The sequence below is a fragment of the Megalobrama amblycephala genome, linkage group LG7 (genome assembly GCF_018812025.1).
Source record: "Megalobrama amblycephala isolate DHTTF-2021 linkage group LG7, ASM1881202v1, whole genome shotgun sequence".
Lineage (NCBI taxonomy): Eukaryota > Metazoa > Chordata > Actinopteri > Cypriniformes > Xenocyprididae > Megalobrama > Megalobrama amblycephala.
Window position 1 is genome coordinate 3567933 of NC_063050.1, and position 20087 is coordinate 3588019.

Sequence of the window (20087 nt, forward strand, 5' to 3'; positions counted from 1 at the left end):
TCTTTCAGTGTTTGTTCACAGCAGCTGTTTGAATGATTGAAAGAATGTTTCAGGAACATCATACTAACCTTTAAATAACATTCTACTAACATTAAGGAAACTGGACATTTTCATGTTCTTGGAATGTTACAAATCAACGTTCCTACAATGTTGAATTTTAGATCAAAATTAAGTTGAAAGAATGTTTGAGGAACATCATACCTTATAAAAATGTTCCTGTAACGTCAAGAAAACTGTTTAATGTTCCCAGAACCAACACTGAATATTTAGAGAACGTTCTTATAACAAAATTCTGTTAGCTGGGACCTAACCGGTGGCTGTGCAATCATTCTTTAAAGGGGCTCTATGTACGATTTTTACTTTAATAAAGCATGAAAATACCCTGATATGTTTGCAGATATTTAGGAAACATGCTACGTCACCTACTTGTTTCTCAGAAAAACAATGCTACAGTCAAATATTCTACTTTGAAATGTGTGTTCCGTGTCGGAATGTCTGTCTTTGTTTTGGTCTGTGCAAAACCATGTGCTGCCAGTTTATTCAATAGTATTTCGACATCACAGGTTGCCACTCGGCGGAAAACACCGCGTATTGCAGTCATGGAAACCAGCAAACAAACTGTCAGAGAATCACAGATTCTACGTGACCTAAAAAGCCTCTGCATCCATCTAAAAATCTCTATGAACAAAAGCATATTAAAACAGATAAATCAACTCATCAGCTTACAGTGTGTAAGTCTCCTCAGCTTTCATTGTGAATTGCGCTACCTATTGTTGCTTGCAACCCGCATCTTTGAACGAGGGGGCAGGCCAAACAGTATTTTGAATTTGGACTGCAGTACCTATTTTGAACACTGGGTGTCATTCCTACATAGAGCCCCTTTAATCATATACTTTAATTACTGTGAACAAGAATCATATTGTTTATGCTAATTACAGTGCTCAGCATAAATGAGTACACCCCCTTTGAAAAGTAATATTTTAAACAATATCTCAATGAACACAAAAACAATTTCCAAAATGTTGATAAGACTAAGTTTTATATAAAATCTGTTTAACTTGTAACATGAAAATAAGGTTGATAATATAACTTAGAGAATAAAATTTTCAGTTTTACTCAAATTAGGGTGATGCAAAAATGAATACACCCCACTAAAAGTCTCTGGAGCAAAGCTAAATTTTAGACTACAAATGTCTAATTTAACAAGAATTCAACCACAGGTGAGTCTAATTATTCATTACACAGGTGTCCAGCAGACAGCTGACTATAAAAGGGTGTTGAAACCCCTTCCCATGTCATGCTGTCAGCAATGGCAACACATGGAAGAGAAATGTCACAAGACCTGAGAAAGAAAATAATTTCTTTACACCAGAAAGGTGAAGCTACAAGAAGACCAGCAAAGCTTTACTTTTCAGTCAGAATACTGTAGCAAAAGTGGTACAAAAATGTAAAAAAGATGAAACTGCAACCATCTCACAGAGACGTTCAGGTCATCCACGGAAGTTAACACCTCGACAGGAGCGTCTTCTGATGAGAAGGGTTGAAGAAAATCGGCATGCAAGTTCACTGCAGTTATCTAAAGAAGTAGAACGCCAAACTGGGGTGTACACTGCAAAGGAATGGCATGCATGGGTGCCGTCCACGAAAGAAGCCTCTCCTAAAGCCCAGGCACAAAAAATCCCACCTAGAGTTTGCCAGGGCCCATGCTGACAAAGATAAAAACTACTGGGACTCTATACTCTGGAGTGATGAGACCAAGATAAATGTTTTTGGATCTGATGGCTTCAAAACTGTATGGCGTTGCAAAGGTAAGGAAGAGTGAATGTGAAATGTGGGGAGGGGGGCTTGAGCCTGAAAGTGAAAATGAAAGAGCCCTTTGGGATGAGGGAGAAACCCACGACCACAACCATACCCTCACACCCTTCAAGAGTCACTCCCAATCTGTATGTCTATAAAGTCTATAAAAAAACAGTCTTCATGTATTTCATAACACTTCAGCTTGTGATTCTTATTAAGTGGGGGTCATTTTTTAGGATATTTTAGGATTCTTTAGCTAACCTAAGTCTCTGAGATCCTGACACGTTGCACTTCTGGAGTCTCCAGGTACATTGTGTAGCGGTATGTTTTCTGCTGTGTGTTCTCTGCTTTGTGTTGAAATTAAAGACAGACTGCAAAAATTCTGGCCATCAGGTCCTCATTTATTCTGAATAACACAAATGGAAATATCTGAGGACTCATGCAGCATACAAACCAGCATGCGGCAGTAATGCACAACACGCTGTAATGTCTCATACAGACTGGGCAATATACTTTCACAAAAGCACATTTCAAGAACATATAACAATGAAGCATGTACCTGGATAACACAAATAAAAATAAATGAGGACTCGTGCAGCATATAAACCAGCATGTGGCAGCAATGCATGATGCTGAGAAAGAGAGAAAATTACAGATATTAAAAAAATCTTAAGTAAAGAAAAATAATTAACGAAACATCTAAGCGTACATCACAGAATGGCTTTAAATCCCAATCATACAAATATATCATGTGAATTCATCTGTTACATGAAATACGGCCCTAATTGAATCACAGCAAAAACTTTTGCGACCTACCACTGTGACGTCTCATGCAGATTGGGGAGCAGCAAAGTGCGCCAACCCCCCAAGTCAGTAGGAAAGTCAGCAGGAAACCCCAAATATGGTCATGGAAAGTTGAATCACAAAGTCATTTTCTAAAAACACACCTGCTACAGTTACAGTTCTGGAATATGGCGCTGGAGACTAAAGGTTTCCTGATGGTTTCACATAGGGTTGTGCCGATGGACGATATCATCGTCCATCGTGATGTCGGTCAGACACCATCGTGATGCCACGCCCCCGCCCCGCTCCGCCCCTTTTATTCCCCTCACATGCAACCTATTGGAAAGCCTGGATGAGTCATTAGTTGGGAAATAAAATAACCCTTTCAAAATATTCACTAATTTGTTAACTATAACATGAAATATCTGATATTCCGATTGTCAAATATGTGAAAGTGGATGTGTTTTGCTGTTTAAACAACTTTATAATGATTGCGTTAGTTGAGCTATACACGTTATGGGCGTCGCCATGTTAGTTTGTGCCACAGGTTCTGTTGGATTCACAACATCTTATATGTATTTAAACATCTGAAACCTAAAATAAACATTATGTGGTTGAAAACACTGCATATTTGTGATATATGAAAAGTGCTGCGCGTCCATCTCTGGTTTAGCGCCAGCCAAAGCGCACACGCTTTGAATTTTTGAATTTGGCAATTGATCACGTGATGCACTGCACTGAACGTTCTAATCACACCGGTGTGATCGTACGCGTCAAAGGGATAAATAAAGTAATAAAGTAAAATACTGAATAATAATTATATAATAACGAAAAATTAAATTACCCCCCCCCCCCCATCGATATCATCAATACCATCGATACCCATCGATATCATCGTCCATCACAATGTTTTACTTTAAACAACGTCAACTGCCAATTTAGGGGACATCGCCCAACCCTAGTTTCACACTTAATTCTTAATTATTTTGCAGTTAACATGTGTCTTTTCTTTTCCACCTGTTTTTATCCGACCCAATCAGCGTTTTGCTGCCCATTGGTCATGCCTTAAAGGGTTAGTTCACCCAAAAATGAAAATTATGTAATTTATTACTCACCCTCATGTCGTTCCACACATCTTCAGAACACAAATAAAGATATTTTTGATAAAATCTGATGGCTCAGTGAGGTCTGCATTACCAGAAAGATCATTTCCTTTTTCAATGGCCAGAAAACTACTAAAAATATATTTAAAACAGTTCATGTGATTACAGGGGTTCAACCTTAATATTATAAAGCAACGAGAATATTTTTGTGCGTCAAAAAATAAAAGACTTTATTTCACAAGATCTAGTGATGGGCGACTTCAAGCGATGAAGCTTTGAAGCTTTATGAATCTTTTGTTTCAAATCAGTGGTTCAGATCAGCAAAATCACATGATTTCAGTAAATGAGGCTTCTTTATGTCATAAGTGTTTCGAAATTACAATTGATCACATGACTTTGGCAGTTTGGTACGTGCTCTGAACCACTGATTCGAAACAAAAGATTCGTAAAGCTTTGAAGCTTCATGAAGCAGTGAAAGTTTTCATTTTTGGGTGAACTAACTCTTGCAATTTCTTGTATTGCATTAGTAATGCATCCTTCTCATGGGCATTTAATAATTTTTGACTTTATTATTATTATTATTATTATTAATTAATTGACTTTATTATTATTATTAATATTATTTATTAATATTATCTAATTTTAAAAGAAAAAATCTGTAAGATTGATGTGGTTTGGAATTGGTAAAATGTGCTTTGAAAAAAATATGATCAGAAAATCAACTTTCCTAATAATTCTGTATATGGTGTATACCAGTGGTTCTCAAAGTTTTCTGGTCACACCCCCCTTTAAACCTTTAAAAAAAACTTTACTCTCAATCTGGATTTACGGTGATACTGTGAACATCCAATAAAAAATTTACTGTGATCTTAACATCCCAGTGGCCAATAATTTGTACAGTTATCCATTAAAATAAATGTGATCTAATTTCCAATATTTTTTTTATAAAGGTATAATATATATCATATCTTAAAGGTATATATTGTATAAAACAGATTTGGTCAGTGTTTAGATGTACACTAGCATATAGATTACCAAAAAGAAACAAAACACTTTGTAGTGTCTTAGTTGTTTCTCACAGCAGGTTGTTAAATCTGACACAGAGACACTGAGGCATCATAAACCTTAAATCCAGCATAGAGGGGTTCAGTGAATGTGGTGTTGAATGTGTGTAAGTGTGTGAGTGTGTGTGTGTCAGAGATGCTGTAGAAGGACAGAGTGCCGGCCAGCCAATCCAGATACACTCCTACTCTTACAGAGTGGAATGAAAGGGGAGGAATGTTTGTGCTCTTATTACTATCCCAGACAACAAATCCAGTACCAGTGCAGAAAAGACTCCAGGAATTCTTGCTGTATCCAAACCAAGAGTCACTGCCTCCTTTTCTGTTGATTCCTTTATATGTCACTGCTACATGACCCCATCCACTCCATTCAACCTCCCAGTAACAGCGTCCAGTCAGACTCTCTTGACACAAAACCTGCTCATTGTTCTCAAATCTCTCTGGATGATCAGGATACAGCTGATGCTCTAACACACGCGTCACCTTCCTGTTGTCCTCAGAAAGAACGAGACGAGTGTGTGCCGTGTTTGGATCCAGTGTGAGATCACAGGCATCTGAACACAAGAAGAGAGATGACAAGTACATAAAGGACAGTTTTACAGCTGTATGTGTGTGTGTGTGAGAGAGAGAGAGAGAGAGAGAGAGAATACGAACATTTTCTTAGTCCTGGTGTGATTCTTAAATGGCCTCCATGGTCAAAACTAGAAAGAAACAAATATAAACCACAAATGATCATCTTATTATTATTTAAAGTGTAAAAGAAGTAGGGCTGCACAATTAATCATATTATGATTATGATTATGGATGCCACGATTTCGTAATCGCTCAAAGGCGCGATTACAAGAAAAACGCTGTGTACTCTGATATGTTAAACGCATGCGAAAAACCAGGAAAAAAAGTGAAACACCAGGACCCCGCCATTTTTAAAAAGCCATGTATCGATATTTCGATATGTATTGATACTGAAATATCAGAAAGGATACCAATACTCCTTTCTGCAGTAGCGATACACTGATACCAGCTGTGCGTTCTTGCTCTCCTCTCCGACAGCGAGTAGAGACGCACACGCCTCTTCTCATTCAACCGTCTCATGCTCTGCGGTTTAATGGTGTTGGTGTGACCGGGTCTGAATTTCGGCACAGGATTGTGTATAATTCTATTCTATGGTGCTCACACAAAGCTCCTTTGACATACAAGTGCCAAAATAAGCTATTTTTTGTCAAATACACTCAGAAACAATGTCACAATGCCCATCTTGGTGAGTATTAATGTAAAACAGTTAAGGAAGAATGTGTCCATGCGTTCGTCATGTCTTAAAGGGACAGTTGCCGAATAAACGTGCTGCTGTCTATGTTGTTAATGTTAATCAAACAACAAAAGACACAAAAAAAATCACTTACTGCTCTTGACTGATTAACTTCTGTAACTTTATTTGATTAATCTGTATTTCATTTTTACAATGAAGATTATACAATGTTATTTTACATTTGATTACTTTGTTTCTTTGTTCAGTTTCTTACCTGATCACTAGTGTTAGACCTACCTAAAAAAAGAAAGCAGTCTATTTAATTTCTATCTTTATTTTATTGTATTTATTTGTGCTATTGTTAGTAATTTGTTCAGTTTTTCTTATTTTATTACTGTTTACAAATCTTTTTTGAATTTAATTTACCATTTGAAATCAAGCTTCCTTGTGCTGTGTGTAAGATATTGCAACAAAATTACCCCATTGTAAAAACAAATACATTGAGTTAGCAAATATTTGTGAGATAATTGTAATGGCAACTGATCAATGTTTATATATGAAAAAAGCTTAAAAGCTTTATCATATAAAGTGATCTTTTCAGAAGAAATTTTTGATTGCCTAGACTTTCAATAGATGGACAAAAAAATAAATAATATTAAAAATATCTATATGACAGTATATACATTGTTTTTTTCCCCCATGGTATCGAAAATAGTATAGAATATCGGTACTTTTCAAGGTATCGTATCGAAGTTAGAAATTCTAGTATGGTGACAACACCACAGCCTATATATTTACTAACTCTACAAACATGGAAAAGAGTGATAGATGGACCTCTCAACCTTACGCTAAGGAGAAAATCCGCTACTTTGAGCAGACCAAGCAAAAAATGATTACTGCTTCAAACAATGGTATAAAGCTATTCAAAACATCATTCAATGTAAATTGTGATAATCGTAATTAATAATCGCAATTACAATTTCAAGGGATTAATCAACAAATATGATTTTTGTCATAATCGTGCAGCCCTAAAAAGAAGCAGATAAAATATCAATGAGCTCTTTACACACAGTCTGGTCCACACAGATACCCATCTCACCATTATCCAGTCTGTCTGGGATTACATGAAGAAACTGATAAAATGAGACTAAAATCTATATCCATAGCCAAGTAATGTGGTTATTACCCCAAGAGACACATTTTCTTTGTTTACATTTTTGCATTGTGACTTAATCATTACTTTAACTTTTAAACTAGTTTGCACAAATATTAAAAATTACCCCACATACTTGAGTATCTGCAGTTTGTAGTTTGGATCATTGAGTTTGTTGTTGAGCAGCTGGACTCCTGATTGCCCTGGGTGATTGTAGCTCAGATCCAGCTCTCTCAGGTACGAGGGGTTTGAACTCAGAGCCAAAGACAAATAACCACAGCCATTTTCTGTAACCATACAGCCAGACAACCTACAGACACACATCAACAGACAGATCATCTACACACACATCAACAGACAGATCATCTACACACACATCAACAGACAGATCATAGACAAACAGCAACAGACAGATCATCTACACACATCGACAGATCATCTACAGACACACATCAACACAGAGATCCTCTACAAACACACTAACAGACAGATCATCTACAGACATATAACTAAGCCTTCCTTTTGTCACCATACAGCCAAACAACCAACAGATGGACAAAACAAACTTAAACAGTTCTACTGTGCATTTCTCAAAAACATAAACCAAAGAAGAAAAAAAGGTTTAACTGACTCACTAGAAATCCATAAACCCATACCTCAGTATCTCCATCTGACAGTTTGGACTCTTCAGTCCACCAGAGAGCAGCTTCACTCCTAAATCCTGCAGGTCATTGTTACTCAGGTCCAGCTCTCTCAAGACACAATTTGAAGATTGTAGAACTGATGACAAACACTCACAGCACAAAGCAGTGAGGTTACAGCCAACAAGACTGAAAGAGAGAAGAACATAATTTTAATGGCAGCTGCAACAGACTATTAATGGCAAATAATGGTCCTTCTTGAATTTATAACAACTGCAGCTATAGAATGTAAAACAAAGGATTCAATAAAAGTCTTTCAAATTAAAAAGTAATAAATATATTTTTGTCTGATTTGTCATGTTTGTGTTACATCAGGTTCTACCCCAGCCATACCGAAATCTTATTGGACCAAAGTAGATGACGATGCAGTGTGAGTAATTTTATCATCCGTTGGTGTGGACGGTAATTTAGTTAACCCTCTGGAGTCTGAGGCTGATTTGGGGCTTGGGGAAGTTTTGGCATGCCCTGAAATTTGTGCTTTTTTCAGTTGTTCATAAACATATAAATGACAAAAGTGTCATTACACTGTATTCAGCACAAACTAGGCTACCATAATATGTGAGGAACATGTATGTACATGTTTGTATTTTTGAAGGAATAATGTTTATGTGTGGTTATTGAAAAAACAAAAAACTTAAGTCACTGAAATAAGGCCAAAAAAAGTATATTAAATCTGTGTTCACAAGACTTTTGGGTATTGGAGGTTGTAGACTAGAGTTTTTGCTTCAGAATTATGTAAAAATTATGCTGCCTACTCCTTCATATAAAACAATATATTGATTTAGTTTTTGTAAGACACTTTTTGTCAAGAAACACAGTATGCATGGAGGCGTGAATGATCATGAATAATGGGCCATTTACACCTGATAAGACAAAAGAATCGCATAATAATGACCTGAAATGACTTGCATATTAATGAGGCCTTTCAGTCAGGTAGGCTGTGAAAAAAAAACCCTCTGTAATAATGTCTCAGCTCATCAAAAACAGCAATACTGTTAAATATTATTACAATTTAAAATAATAGTATTCTATTATATTCTTTAAAATATAATGTATTTCTGTGATGCAAAGTGTCTGAACAATTACGTTACCTCTATGGCATTTCATATAGGCTTTTAGTTTAAAAGCATGCACATTTGGAGAAATATTGATGGATTCTTATATATTTATGTCAATTTTCTCTACTGAGAAGTAATATTTATTGTCATCAATATGAGTGCTGGATACTGTGTTTTTAATTCATACTTGCAGCCAGAGGGCGCTCTCTGTACACCTTTAGGCCACAAATTCATATAAAGAAGAAAAGGAACTAGGAACTAGTGTTAATTTCGTCACCTATTTTTAATTTAGTCTTAGTCTTAGTCTTGTGGCAAATGTCCTTGTTAGTTTTAGTCATATTTAGTCATTCACATATCTTTTTTTGTTAGTCAAGTTTTAGTTGACTAAACGTCTTGTCATTTTAGTCTAGTTTTAGTCAAAAGAAAACTCAAGGTATCTTAGTCAAGTTTTAGTCGACTAAAAGTCTTTTAATTTTAGTCTAATTTTAGTCAAAAATGTTTAGTCTTTTTTTAAAATAACACATTATTACTGAGATTATTACTGATAAACATTTCAGTAAAAAAAGTGTTTCACATATCTCAAACATTGGTTAAATGTCATAATTACCTGACAAAATACACTTGTTGAATGATTTTTGTTGAATGCAAATGTTAAACGTGTCTGGTTTTCAATTTCTGATTTAGGAGACACATTCACAAATGATTAACCTGTGCTGAAGAGTATTTTATTTTAACCAACACAATTCAAAAGCTGGGGCCCAACAGACTCCGACTGACAACTCAAGTTACAAAGGTTTTTAGTCGGACATAGATGGCCTCTCCTCTTTCCTGGCTGGTTGCTTGACCACATCTAGAAGATAATTGTAAAGCTTTTCTATAAATACAACGAGGCCTCATTAAATGCAATAATATCAGAAATTGAAATTAAATGAAATAAATAACTTAATGAAAAGCCTAAGATCAAAACTATATATATATATATATATATATATATATATATATGTGTGTATATATATATAAGTATAAAGTAAATTACCAACTGAATGCAAGTTATACATGGTATTGCACACACCATTATTGATGATATTTGGAGCAATATTATATGTAATTGTTAAACTTGATTCCCTTACATATACATTTGCTTTTAAGCCTAATTATTAATTTTGATTATGATGTGATTGTGACAGGGGCGTGGGAAGAGGTTTCAGGTTGGGGGTGCTTAGTTTTTTCTGTCACCACTTTTGAATAAGAAACAATATCAAGGCTATAAAACTTGTCAAAACTCCGCGAATCACAAAAGTATCAGTGAGAAGTTGAGAACACTTTTATACAGTGCTTAAACAGGTTTAAACAGTGCATACACTCGAACTTGACTGCACATCACATTTTTTTTTTACTTTATTGATACTGCTTTTAATCGTAATGCAAAGACTGGTCATAGGGACATAAACTGTCATGTACAATAAAAGAACCTGCGCAGCGACAGGAAATATAATTTAACACAAAAAGCCTGCCTAGACGGTGGACTTGCGCATTCTGACTTTTTGTCAGTATCAAAGCCGCGAACTCGTTCTGAACAGCTTATGAAAAAGCAGAGACGATTGTAGACGAAAATGAAGAGAGATTTTATCTTAGTTTTTATTTTATACAAAACATTTTCGTCTTGTCTTTTTTCGTCAACAGTAATGCATGTTAATTTAGTCTTAGTCAGCGTTTTTGGACAGTGGTGCAGTCTTGTCATCGTCTCGTCTTAGTCATGAAAAAAAGGTCGTTGACGAACATATTTCGTCTCGTCTCGTCTGACGAAATTAACACTAATAGGAACTAACGGCATGTCTTCTACAGATCGCTAACAATGGCTTTAACATCCAAATAAACACTTTTCAAGACAATAAATACACGATTGAGACGATGAATGCATGTATTGCCTCTGAATTTGCGTTTGAATAGCGCTGGCTCCGTGGGCGTGGCCGCATTAGCGGGTAATGAACTGAATCACAGACTTCTGACATGGCTCTCTTTTCATACAGATTACATAAACACAGAATGTTTGTTTTCGATTTGACTTGCACGATTTAAAACCTGACATTTCAACGTTTGATTAGACATTTTTTTTGTCATTAGTATTCATAAGTTACAGTTCATTTTCTGAGAACTATCAGATTGGACTTCGTTCAGAGGGAGAGGAGAGATCACGCATCATGTTAGTTTTCTTTATTTTACAAAAAGCACAACATTGTGTTTTTACTCTGAATGTACACAAATAAAAGAAGACATTCTATAGTTTCAATTGATATATTACTTATGTCTCTATGACAAGAAATGACGGAGTATTTTAAGTCTGTTTTGCTGCAATGTGAAAAAAATCCTGCAAAAAGTTAAAGGTGTAGTTATTGTTCTTGGAGTAAACAAGCCTTTAATCTCTTAACTGTGTACAAACTCACATAGCTTTTATGCAGTTGATCACAGCTGGTATCAGTCTTCTTCTACCTTCATCTGATGTGTTGTATTTCTTGAGGTCCAGCTCATCCAGCACCTCTTCTGACATCTGAAGCATGTAGGCGATTGTTGAGCAGTGAGCAGAAGAGAGTTTCCTCTCTGAGTCTTTGTCTGATTTCACAAACTCCTGAATCTCTCTGGACAGAGTTCGATCTTTCACTTCCAGCAGACAGAGGAACAGATTGATGGATCTTTCAGTGGAGAGTCCATGTCCATCTTTGATCTTCTCTTTAATGTACTGTGTGGTTCTCCTGATGCTCTCTGAGCTGTTCCCTGTGTGTGTCAGTAGATCCTTTAAGAGTTTCTGATTGGACTCCAGTGAGACGCCCAGCAGAAACCGCAGGAACAGATCCAGCTGTCCATTCTCACTTTTAAGGGCTTTATCTATTGCACCTTTAAGCAAATTTTGTATTGAAGCTAAATTCTTCAATCCTTGCACAATTATATTTAGATGAAAGTAAAACACATAGAAGGCAGCAAGAAACTCCTGAACGCTCAGATGAATGAAACTGTAGACTTTCCTCTGATTAATCACAGATTCCTCCTTAAAGATCTCAGTGCAAATCCCAGAATACACTGAGGCGTCAGTGACGTCTATGCCGCTCTCTCTCAGGTCCTCCTCATAGAACATCACATTGCCCTTCATCAGCTGTTTGAAAGCCACTTCAGCAAGTTTCACAATCACTTCTCTTTTGGACTGCAGGAGTTTCTCTGGATCTCTTTCTTCATTCTTCTGGCTCCTCATATTGATCTGTATCAGCAGGAAGTGGATATACATTTCAGTCAAAGTTTCAGGTATTTCTGCACTCAGATTTTCTTTCAAGAGCTTCTGAAGCACAGTGGATGAGATCCAGCAGAAGACAGGTATGTGGCACATGATGTGGAGGCTTCTTGCTCTTCTGATGTGTGAGATGATTCTGCTGGCTTGATGCTCATCACTGATTCTCTTCCTGAAATATTCCTCCTTCTGAGGCTCATTGAATCCCTGAATTTCTGTCAGACGGTCAATGTATTTGGATGGGATCTGTTTGGCTGCTGCTGGTCTGGAGGTGATCCAGATGAGAGCAGAGGGAAGCAGCTCTCCTTTCATGAGGTTTGACATCAACACACCCACTGATGAAGTCTCAGTCACATCAGAAACTTTCTGAGCATCTGAAAATATCAAAGTCATTCTGCTTTCATCCAGACCATCAAAGATGAACACAACTTTACACTCCTCATAAATCTTTGAGTCCAGATCTTGAAGTTCAGGATGAAAGTCCAGCAGAAGTCTGTGAAGACTGTACTGATGATCCCAGATCAAGTTCAAATCTCTCAATGGAAATACAAACATGAAATCTACATCCTGATTGGCTTTTCCATCGGCCCAGTCCAAAATAAACTTCTGCACAGAGACGGTTTTTCCGATTCCAGCGATGCCTTTAGTAAGAACAGTCTTTATTTGGTCTTTCTCCTCACATCCTGGTTCAGGTGAGGCTTTAAAGATGGCATTGTAGTAGACTGGAGTGTCTTGTGAGTGTTGTGTTCTGGCTGTTTTCTCCATCTGTAAAACCTCATGTTCTTCATTCACTCCTTCTCTCTCTCCCTCTATGATGTAAATCTGTGTGTAGATACTTTTCAGGAGGGTTTGATTCTCTTCAAGTTTTTCTTCAAATAATCTCTCATACTTGTTCTTCATGCTGTCTTTGTGCTGGTCTTTGACTCTCTGCAGGTCTCCAGTCTCCAGTGTGTGTGTCTGCAGGACTGCTTCAGTTTTATCCTGTTTGATGCGAGTCTGATAGTGGGATGTAGAGGTTGGAACATATCTGATCAGCTCCTGTGTCTCTCCCTTGCTGAAATTAAAAAGATAAGAGCAATAAAAAGCATATAATAGGCATTACAATGCAGACAATCTGAAATATATTTGGTGTTATTTCACTGAAAGCATTATTCATCTGAGATGCACTACTTTAAATTAGCAAGTTAATGTTTATACTAACTGAGAGTCAGAGGTTACTGGTCCATCACTGAAATCAGGATGTTGCTCCATAGATCTGTCACTTTTCAGATACACCACTGGGTTCTGGAGACTCTGATCTCTGTTTCTTCTTTCTGCTTCTGCTGATACTGAGAAAAGACAGTCAAAACAGCATTTTAAACCTTTCTGCTGTTTGTCAATCTTCATGTCTATAGATTGAATGCACACTTGTTTTACATTTATTCATTACATTTATCCAAAGCGATTTACAATTCAAGAATACAACAAAGAGATTCAGTGACATGATAGGTACTGTAATAAGCTTGTTCAGAGGAGTACAAAAGAAAGGAAATTAATAAATAGTAAATGTACAGAGCAGGGGTGTCCAATCCTGGTCATGGAGGGTCACTGTCCTGCATAGTTTAAACACACCTGAAACAGCTAATTAAGGTCTCAGTAAGCATACTAAAAAAGTTGGAGCTAAACTGTGCAGGACATTGACCCTCCAGGACCGACTTTGGACACCCCTGATATAGAGAATATAAGAGGAACAATAACGTAAAGGTTCTGGAAAGTGATTTTGTGCCCCTCTGTGTCGAGACGCCACTCAATTACCAAATACCACAGGCTTCTGGAATTCACTGCAAGTCACTCTGCATAAAAGCATCTCCCAAATGCAAAAGTAGCTAGTTAGAGGTCACTGTTGCATCACTGAAGGCAGAGGGCAAATGTTTAATCAATGGTAACACGCTTCATGCCACAATGCATGCTGGGAGTCATGAGTTTTATACTATAGTGGCTCCCAGCATGGATTGTGGCATGAAACACGTCACCAATATTGAGATTCAAATGCTGATTATTGAAGTGTGTGTTTTCGTAAAAAAGAAAAATTACAGTTAATTTAAAAACCAAAAATAAAAAAAAATGTTGCAACATTCAGACACAGACATCTATAATATGTTCCTAAACTGACGTCCTGATCAAAAGGATTTGTAAAGGTCACTTTGTCACATCCAGTGTCAAAAAGCATGTGTTGAAAACTCAAACTGGGTAAATTCTTACACATCACTGTGTGAGTTTTGGGACTTTTTGTGTTCATTTTTATACATTCATTGTGTTAATTTTTTTCACACAGCAAATGTGTCAGGAAGGTTATCTTCTGTTAACAAGCAGAATCACTTAAGGAAAGAGAAACAACAAGAACAGAAAAAAGAGAAGAGACAAGCAGAAACACAAACTATAACTGACTTCAGCCACAGCCTTAGATGAAATCAACTGAAAATAAAAGAAGGCATTAAATCTCTCAATATCTCAGCAGTCGAGGATTAAACATCACCACAAACAGCATCACCAGCTTCACTTATTACTAACCAGACGGATATTATTTCTGTCACACATCTACAGAAGTTTTTTATTGAGAATTAACAGAGCTTCTTATTGAGAATTAACAGAGCTTTAGATTTTGATGTTTTATTAGTCAAAAAATCATGTGGTCAGTTTTTGCTTTAGTTGTGCTCTTGACCCTTCACATCCTATGTTAGGTTTTCTCTGCAACAAAGCATATGATGCTAGAAAGCAATAAGATCAGCAGATATTAAGTGCTATTAAATTATGAGATAATCATCACAAACTGGCCTGATTGTAACTAATCACATGTTTTGTTTTTTTTTTGTTTGTTTTTTAATAATACATTTAGGATTATCAATACCAACCCTGAGAAACTACAACATGAGAACAAAGGATTGCATCAATTGGCTATCATAAATGATTTTAAAAACATATAGAGCATAAAAGATTTTGAATTCCTACATCATTCAGACACATAGACATCAAGAATCAGTGTATGAATCTCAACAATAGTAACAATCTACAAAAAGTTTCATGCTGCAATGAATACTGGGTACAACCAATAAATTATTGTCACCACTGTTGATATGACAAGTGTTGATGTCTAAGTAGCCGGGTTTCCATTACAGATTTGCACAAAACTTTTGTGATATTTTCTAAATGTCTGACAAGACCATGTTGCAGAATTTGTTGTACAACATAACATTTATTGCCACCGTTGTTGAGATTTATGTGCTGATTCTTGATGTTTGTGTCTACAATGAGTACGTTTACATGCACCCAAATAATCCATTTGTAATCGAATTGACGGCTCAATCGGATTGAAAAACATTCATGTAAACACCTTAATCGATCCAATTGAGCTCAATTCAAATGAAATTTCGATCGGATTAGAAGGGGTGGTTAATTCCTTTTCTAATCCGATCCATCAGCAAAAAATAACCATGTTAACGCTTGAATCCAACTACTTTCTCAATCATATTCATAAGTCTCTGGGGCACATGCGCAGTGCAGTGTTGACAAACATTCCATAAAACATCAACATCTAAACATCTGTTAATTCTCAATAAGAACTTTTGCAGATGTATGACCAGGGGCAGTTTCTTCATTAGGGCAATAGGGCGACGCACCACCAAAGTGAGAAAGGGATGGATTTTTTTCAGTCACATTCAACCACAGAATTACTCTAGCTGTCACTGCTCTAGACTGTTTGTTCTGCCTCTGGATATAGGCTATAGTCCAATCCGCATCAAGTTCCTCTTTTTGGGCGATTTCTCTCTGGCCGAGAATTGCCCCGAGTGCTCTCATAGACATCCAATTCAAAGAACTTTTTTTTTCAAACTGCAGGCACTGCAATGCAATCTCTATGGGTTCCGGGAGGGCTAGCACTAACATGCTTTCATCAACATACATAAACTTAACTTGTGCAGCAATTGGTGGAAACGTCTCTATTAATAATCTTTAAGCTATAATGACATCCAGTAATTTCCTCAGTGCATAACCATTTCACAGACATTTTCTCTATCTGTGAATGTTAGAAAGTCGAGAAAATATTTCCATTTTCTTGTCCAGGAGACAGGAGTGGAAGCACAAACTTCAATGAACGAGCGCCGCCGTGTGCATGCACACCAAACAGACGGAGCGCAATAATTCTGATTAATATATACATTTAGCTAAAATATTTGTTGTTGAATATTTGTTTTTGTTTGCGAACATAAATGTGCCATATGTAGAATTTTGAACCTACAACTAAGTGTATTTTTATGATAGCTGTAAAGTGACTATTGTAGGGTAATCAAAATAGACTAATAATTAGTCTATGCTTTTGTTTTTACTTATTTTAATTTTTAGTTTCGTGTATTTAACTTCTGCTTTAAAAAACATTTTTTTTTTACATTGTAATGTTACAATGTTAAAATGTAGGCCTAATGTGATTTGACCCTTTTTTGCATATAATATAACATAGACTACACGGCTACATTCATGTTTGTTTTCATAGCCTTCAATATGAACATTGTTTGTAGGAAGATATTGGGCAGGATGTGAATTTTTTTTTTTTTTTTTTTAATTAAATACAGATTTTTTTAGTTCAAATAGAAAAATGTACAAAATACAGAGATTGTGCATCGCCATTCAGCCCAAAAATAGAGATATGATTTTTTGGCCATATCGTCCAGCCCTATGGCATGCTTTAAATACTGAATTTTCCATGTTTTAGATAAGCAGTAATGATACATTATTATATCATTGTTAAATTGTTATTAATCAATTAGCCTATTCATTCCTGCATCTCTAATTCTAAGAGATTAGAGCCACCACTGTGTATGACAGAAATAAAATTGGTTGGTAATAAGTGTAATAATGTTTAATGGCTGGAGGTCAGTTTCAGTTGTTGTGTCTCTCTTGTTCTGTTCTTTTTGTCTCTTTCCTTCAATGATTCTGCTTATTAACATCAGGTGTCACTACTAAATGTCAATCATCACTTAATCATTTAATTATCTCATTAACTTCAACATGACTTCAGTGTTAATTTAATACTCTGTAGTGCGGACACATATGTACTCTGAGGGTTTTAATTTAACGCTGGGGATTTTACTGTGTATAATAAATTATTTGTGGGGTATTTTGAGCTGAAACTTCACAAACACATTCTGGGGCACCAGAGACTTATATTATGTCTTGTAAAAGGGCCATTATAGGTCCACTTTAAAATGTAGAACATTGTGAATTTTAACCTTTCTTAGTCATAAATAACACCATTTGAATTCTAAGCATATTGAAATCATTCTAAATATTATTTAAAAATAATTTTGGCTCTTGAAGTCTGTGTCAGAATGTTGCACTGTTTCTAATATTTTTGGTTTTCAAATTAAGGATAATTTTATTCTTTTTTTTTAAGAAAGCACAGATATCAAGAATCAGCATATGAATCTCAATAATGGTGACATGTTTCATCAATGGCTGACAACAGATCAATTATTATTAGAAGCAGTAGAAATAAATTTGAATGAAAAAGTTCTCAACTGAAACATGGCTGAAACATTTGAAATAAAATAATTATTTACAATGATATAAGAGCAATTGAAATAAAATCTTTCTTTCTTTTTTTTTTTTGGTTTAACTAAGAAAATAAGTCAAATGAGGTTAAATGAACCCAAGCTGTGTTATTGAAAAGTTAATAAAGTAAGTTCACTTTACTTTCATAAAATTATTCCAACTAAGTTCAAATAACTTATGTTCAAATAACTACATTTGTCAAGTTGTACTTAATACAACTTAAATACAACTTGTTACTTACATAAACTGAGTCAATGTAAAAAGATAACTCAAAAAGTTAAGTTAATGAAACTACCTTTTTTTTTTTTTTTTTTTACAGTGTACTAACTAAGCATTTGTCAGTACAACATGCTATTCCTATTTCACTGTACTTAGTTTTTTTAAGGCAATCATTTTGCATACTTTTTTAACTAAGTCTAACTAATTGGATTTTACAATGTGTAAGCTCGCAGTTTGAGCACACCGTGAGTGTGCTGTGAGATAGCTCTTTGTGACCACACAATGTGACCACATCATGAATATCCTGAGAGCTCACGGTGAGATCAAATTGTTGATTGGGTGTAGTATAACTGCAGATGCACAACAGCTTAAGATAGGTGTAGCTTAATTACATTCCCCATAAAATAAGTACAAATAAAATGAATTGCTATACTGTAAGATTATTACAGATAAAGGTCAGTGTTCGACAAGTTAAAGGTGCTCTAAGTGATGTCACGCGTTTTTAGGCCAAAACATTTTTTGTCACATACAGCAAACATCACCTCACTATCCGCTAGCTGCCTGTCCCCTGAACACACTGTAAAAAAAAGCGCTGTAGTCGCCACAAGCTCCGAAAACGGCAACAAATACAAACTGGTGCAGCCTGGACCACAAAATATAATAAACACACTCAGGCCAATAGCCGACAAGAATGATTTTAAATGCGCGTTCATGACTGTTTCAGGAAGCACGGAGGGGAGGGGGAGGAGGAGGAGGAGGAGGAGGAGGAGGAGGAGGAGGGAGGGTCTAGCTAGCCTCTGTTTTGTTTGACAATACTTCGAACGTCAACAGGAATTTACTCCACTCAGGATCACAGAGCACCTTTAAACTCAAAACAGGACTACTGCAATTCGGCCCGGATAAGTAGATCTGTCGTTGTAGTTACTGCAGTTTACAAACTGAACAGCACTGCAAGCAGCTATAATTCATGTGTTTTTTCTGTCAGTTTATGTTTACTTTTAAACAATTCCAAACACAATGTTCAGATATTGTTATATTCAGGTACATTCATGTATCTCTTTCTGTTTATTCGGCGTTTAATATTCGTTACAGCAAGAACGGGAATCTGGACACAATAAATCATGTAGTTTTACTATTTATGTACTTCTGTGGTAATTTGGATACAGTAGACGTGCAGAATTCATTACTGCTTTTGTGGGGTGCTGCCTAATCCGGAAGTAATTTGTATAATGACCATCTGCTATCCAGGTTCACTATCCCATTTAAGGAAGTCCAAAAAACATTAAATGAAGAAAAAGTTCTGAACTTACCAAAAAATATGCAGCCGTTTGAACACCCAGTGTTACCTAGGTTTACAGCCTCCAAATGTCGTCACTTAAAATACTTTCCTCTTCTTTCACTTTCATTTTTAACTCCGGTCATATGAAAGACAAAATTAAAGCTCCCTCTAGTGGCGCAGAGTATCATCATGGCATTAAATATCCTAATTTATATTCTAATTTTCCTAAAATGTCTCAAAAATAAAAAAAATAAAAAATCACCGCATTTCACAAATATCTCCTGGATCATTATTGTGAAACAGCATGCATGAGCTAATGTCAGTACTGTATCACTGCATCAGCAGCTACAGCAGTGCTTCTCAATCCTGTCCTGAACCCCTCACCACTGCACAGTTTGGATGTCTCCCTCATCAGACACACCCAAATCAAGTACTAATGAGCTGATGAGCTGAATCAGGTGTGTTAAATGAGGGAGACATACAACATGTGCAGAGGTGGGGGGTCAGGACAGGTGAACTACACAGTTACTGCCGTCTGTCGGAGGATCAGTGTCCATCAGCTGTAAGTTCTTCAGGAATCACACGAGTCTCGAGAGGTCGTTTTGCAGAGGAGATCAGCCAAACATCTGTGTCCGAGACGGAGTTCGTGTTTCATCAGATAAGAAAACACATGGTCGATTCTCTGTGACTGATGAAACCTCAGCTGGAGTCTTTACTGTGAACATCAACAACCTGACAGAAGAGGATTCTGGGAAATACTGGTGCGCAGAGGAGAGTTCTGGGTCATTCGTTTTCACTGAAGTTCATCTACATGTGATCAGAGGTAA

General features: G+C 36.3%; 1 protein-coding gene across 1 annotated transcript; it reads right to left on the reverse strand.

Moving 5' to 3' along the window:
* Positions 1 to 4111: 4111 nt before the first annotated feature.
* Positions 4112 to 19385, reverse strand: LOC125271090 (NACHT, LRR and PYD domains-containing protein 3-like). Its single transcript, XM_048195034.1, has 7 exons — positions 19292 to 19385; positions 13381 to 13507; positions 11347 to 13233; positions 7800 to 7973; positions 7280 to 7453; positions 5399 to 5445; positions 4112 to 5298 (listed from the first exon to the last, which is right to left on the reverse strand). Exons 2-7 carry the CDS (start codon positions 13428 to 13430, stop codon positions 4772 to 4774), a joined length of 2859 nt encoding a protein of 952 aa, XP_048050991.1. The 5' UTR covers positions 13431 to 13507; positions 19292 to 19385; the 3' UTR covers positions 4112 to 4771.
* Between the last annotated feature and the right edge of the window lie 702 nt (positions 19386 to 20087).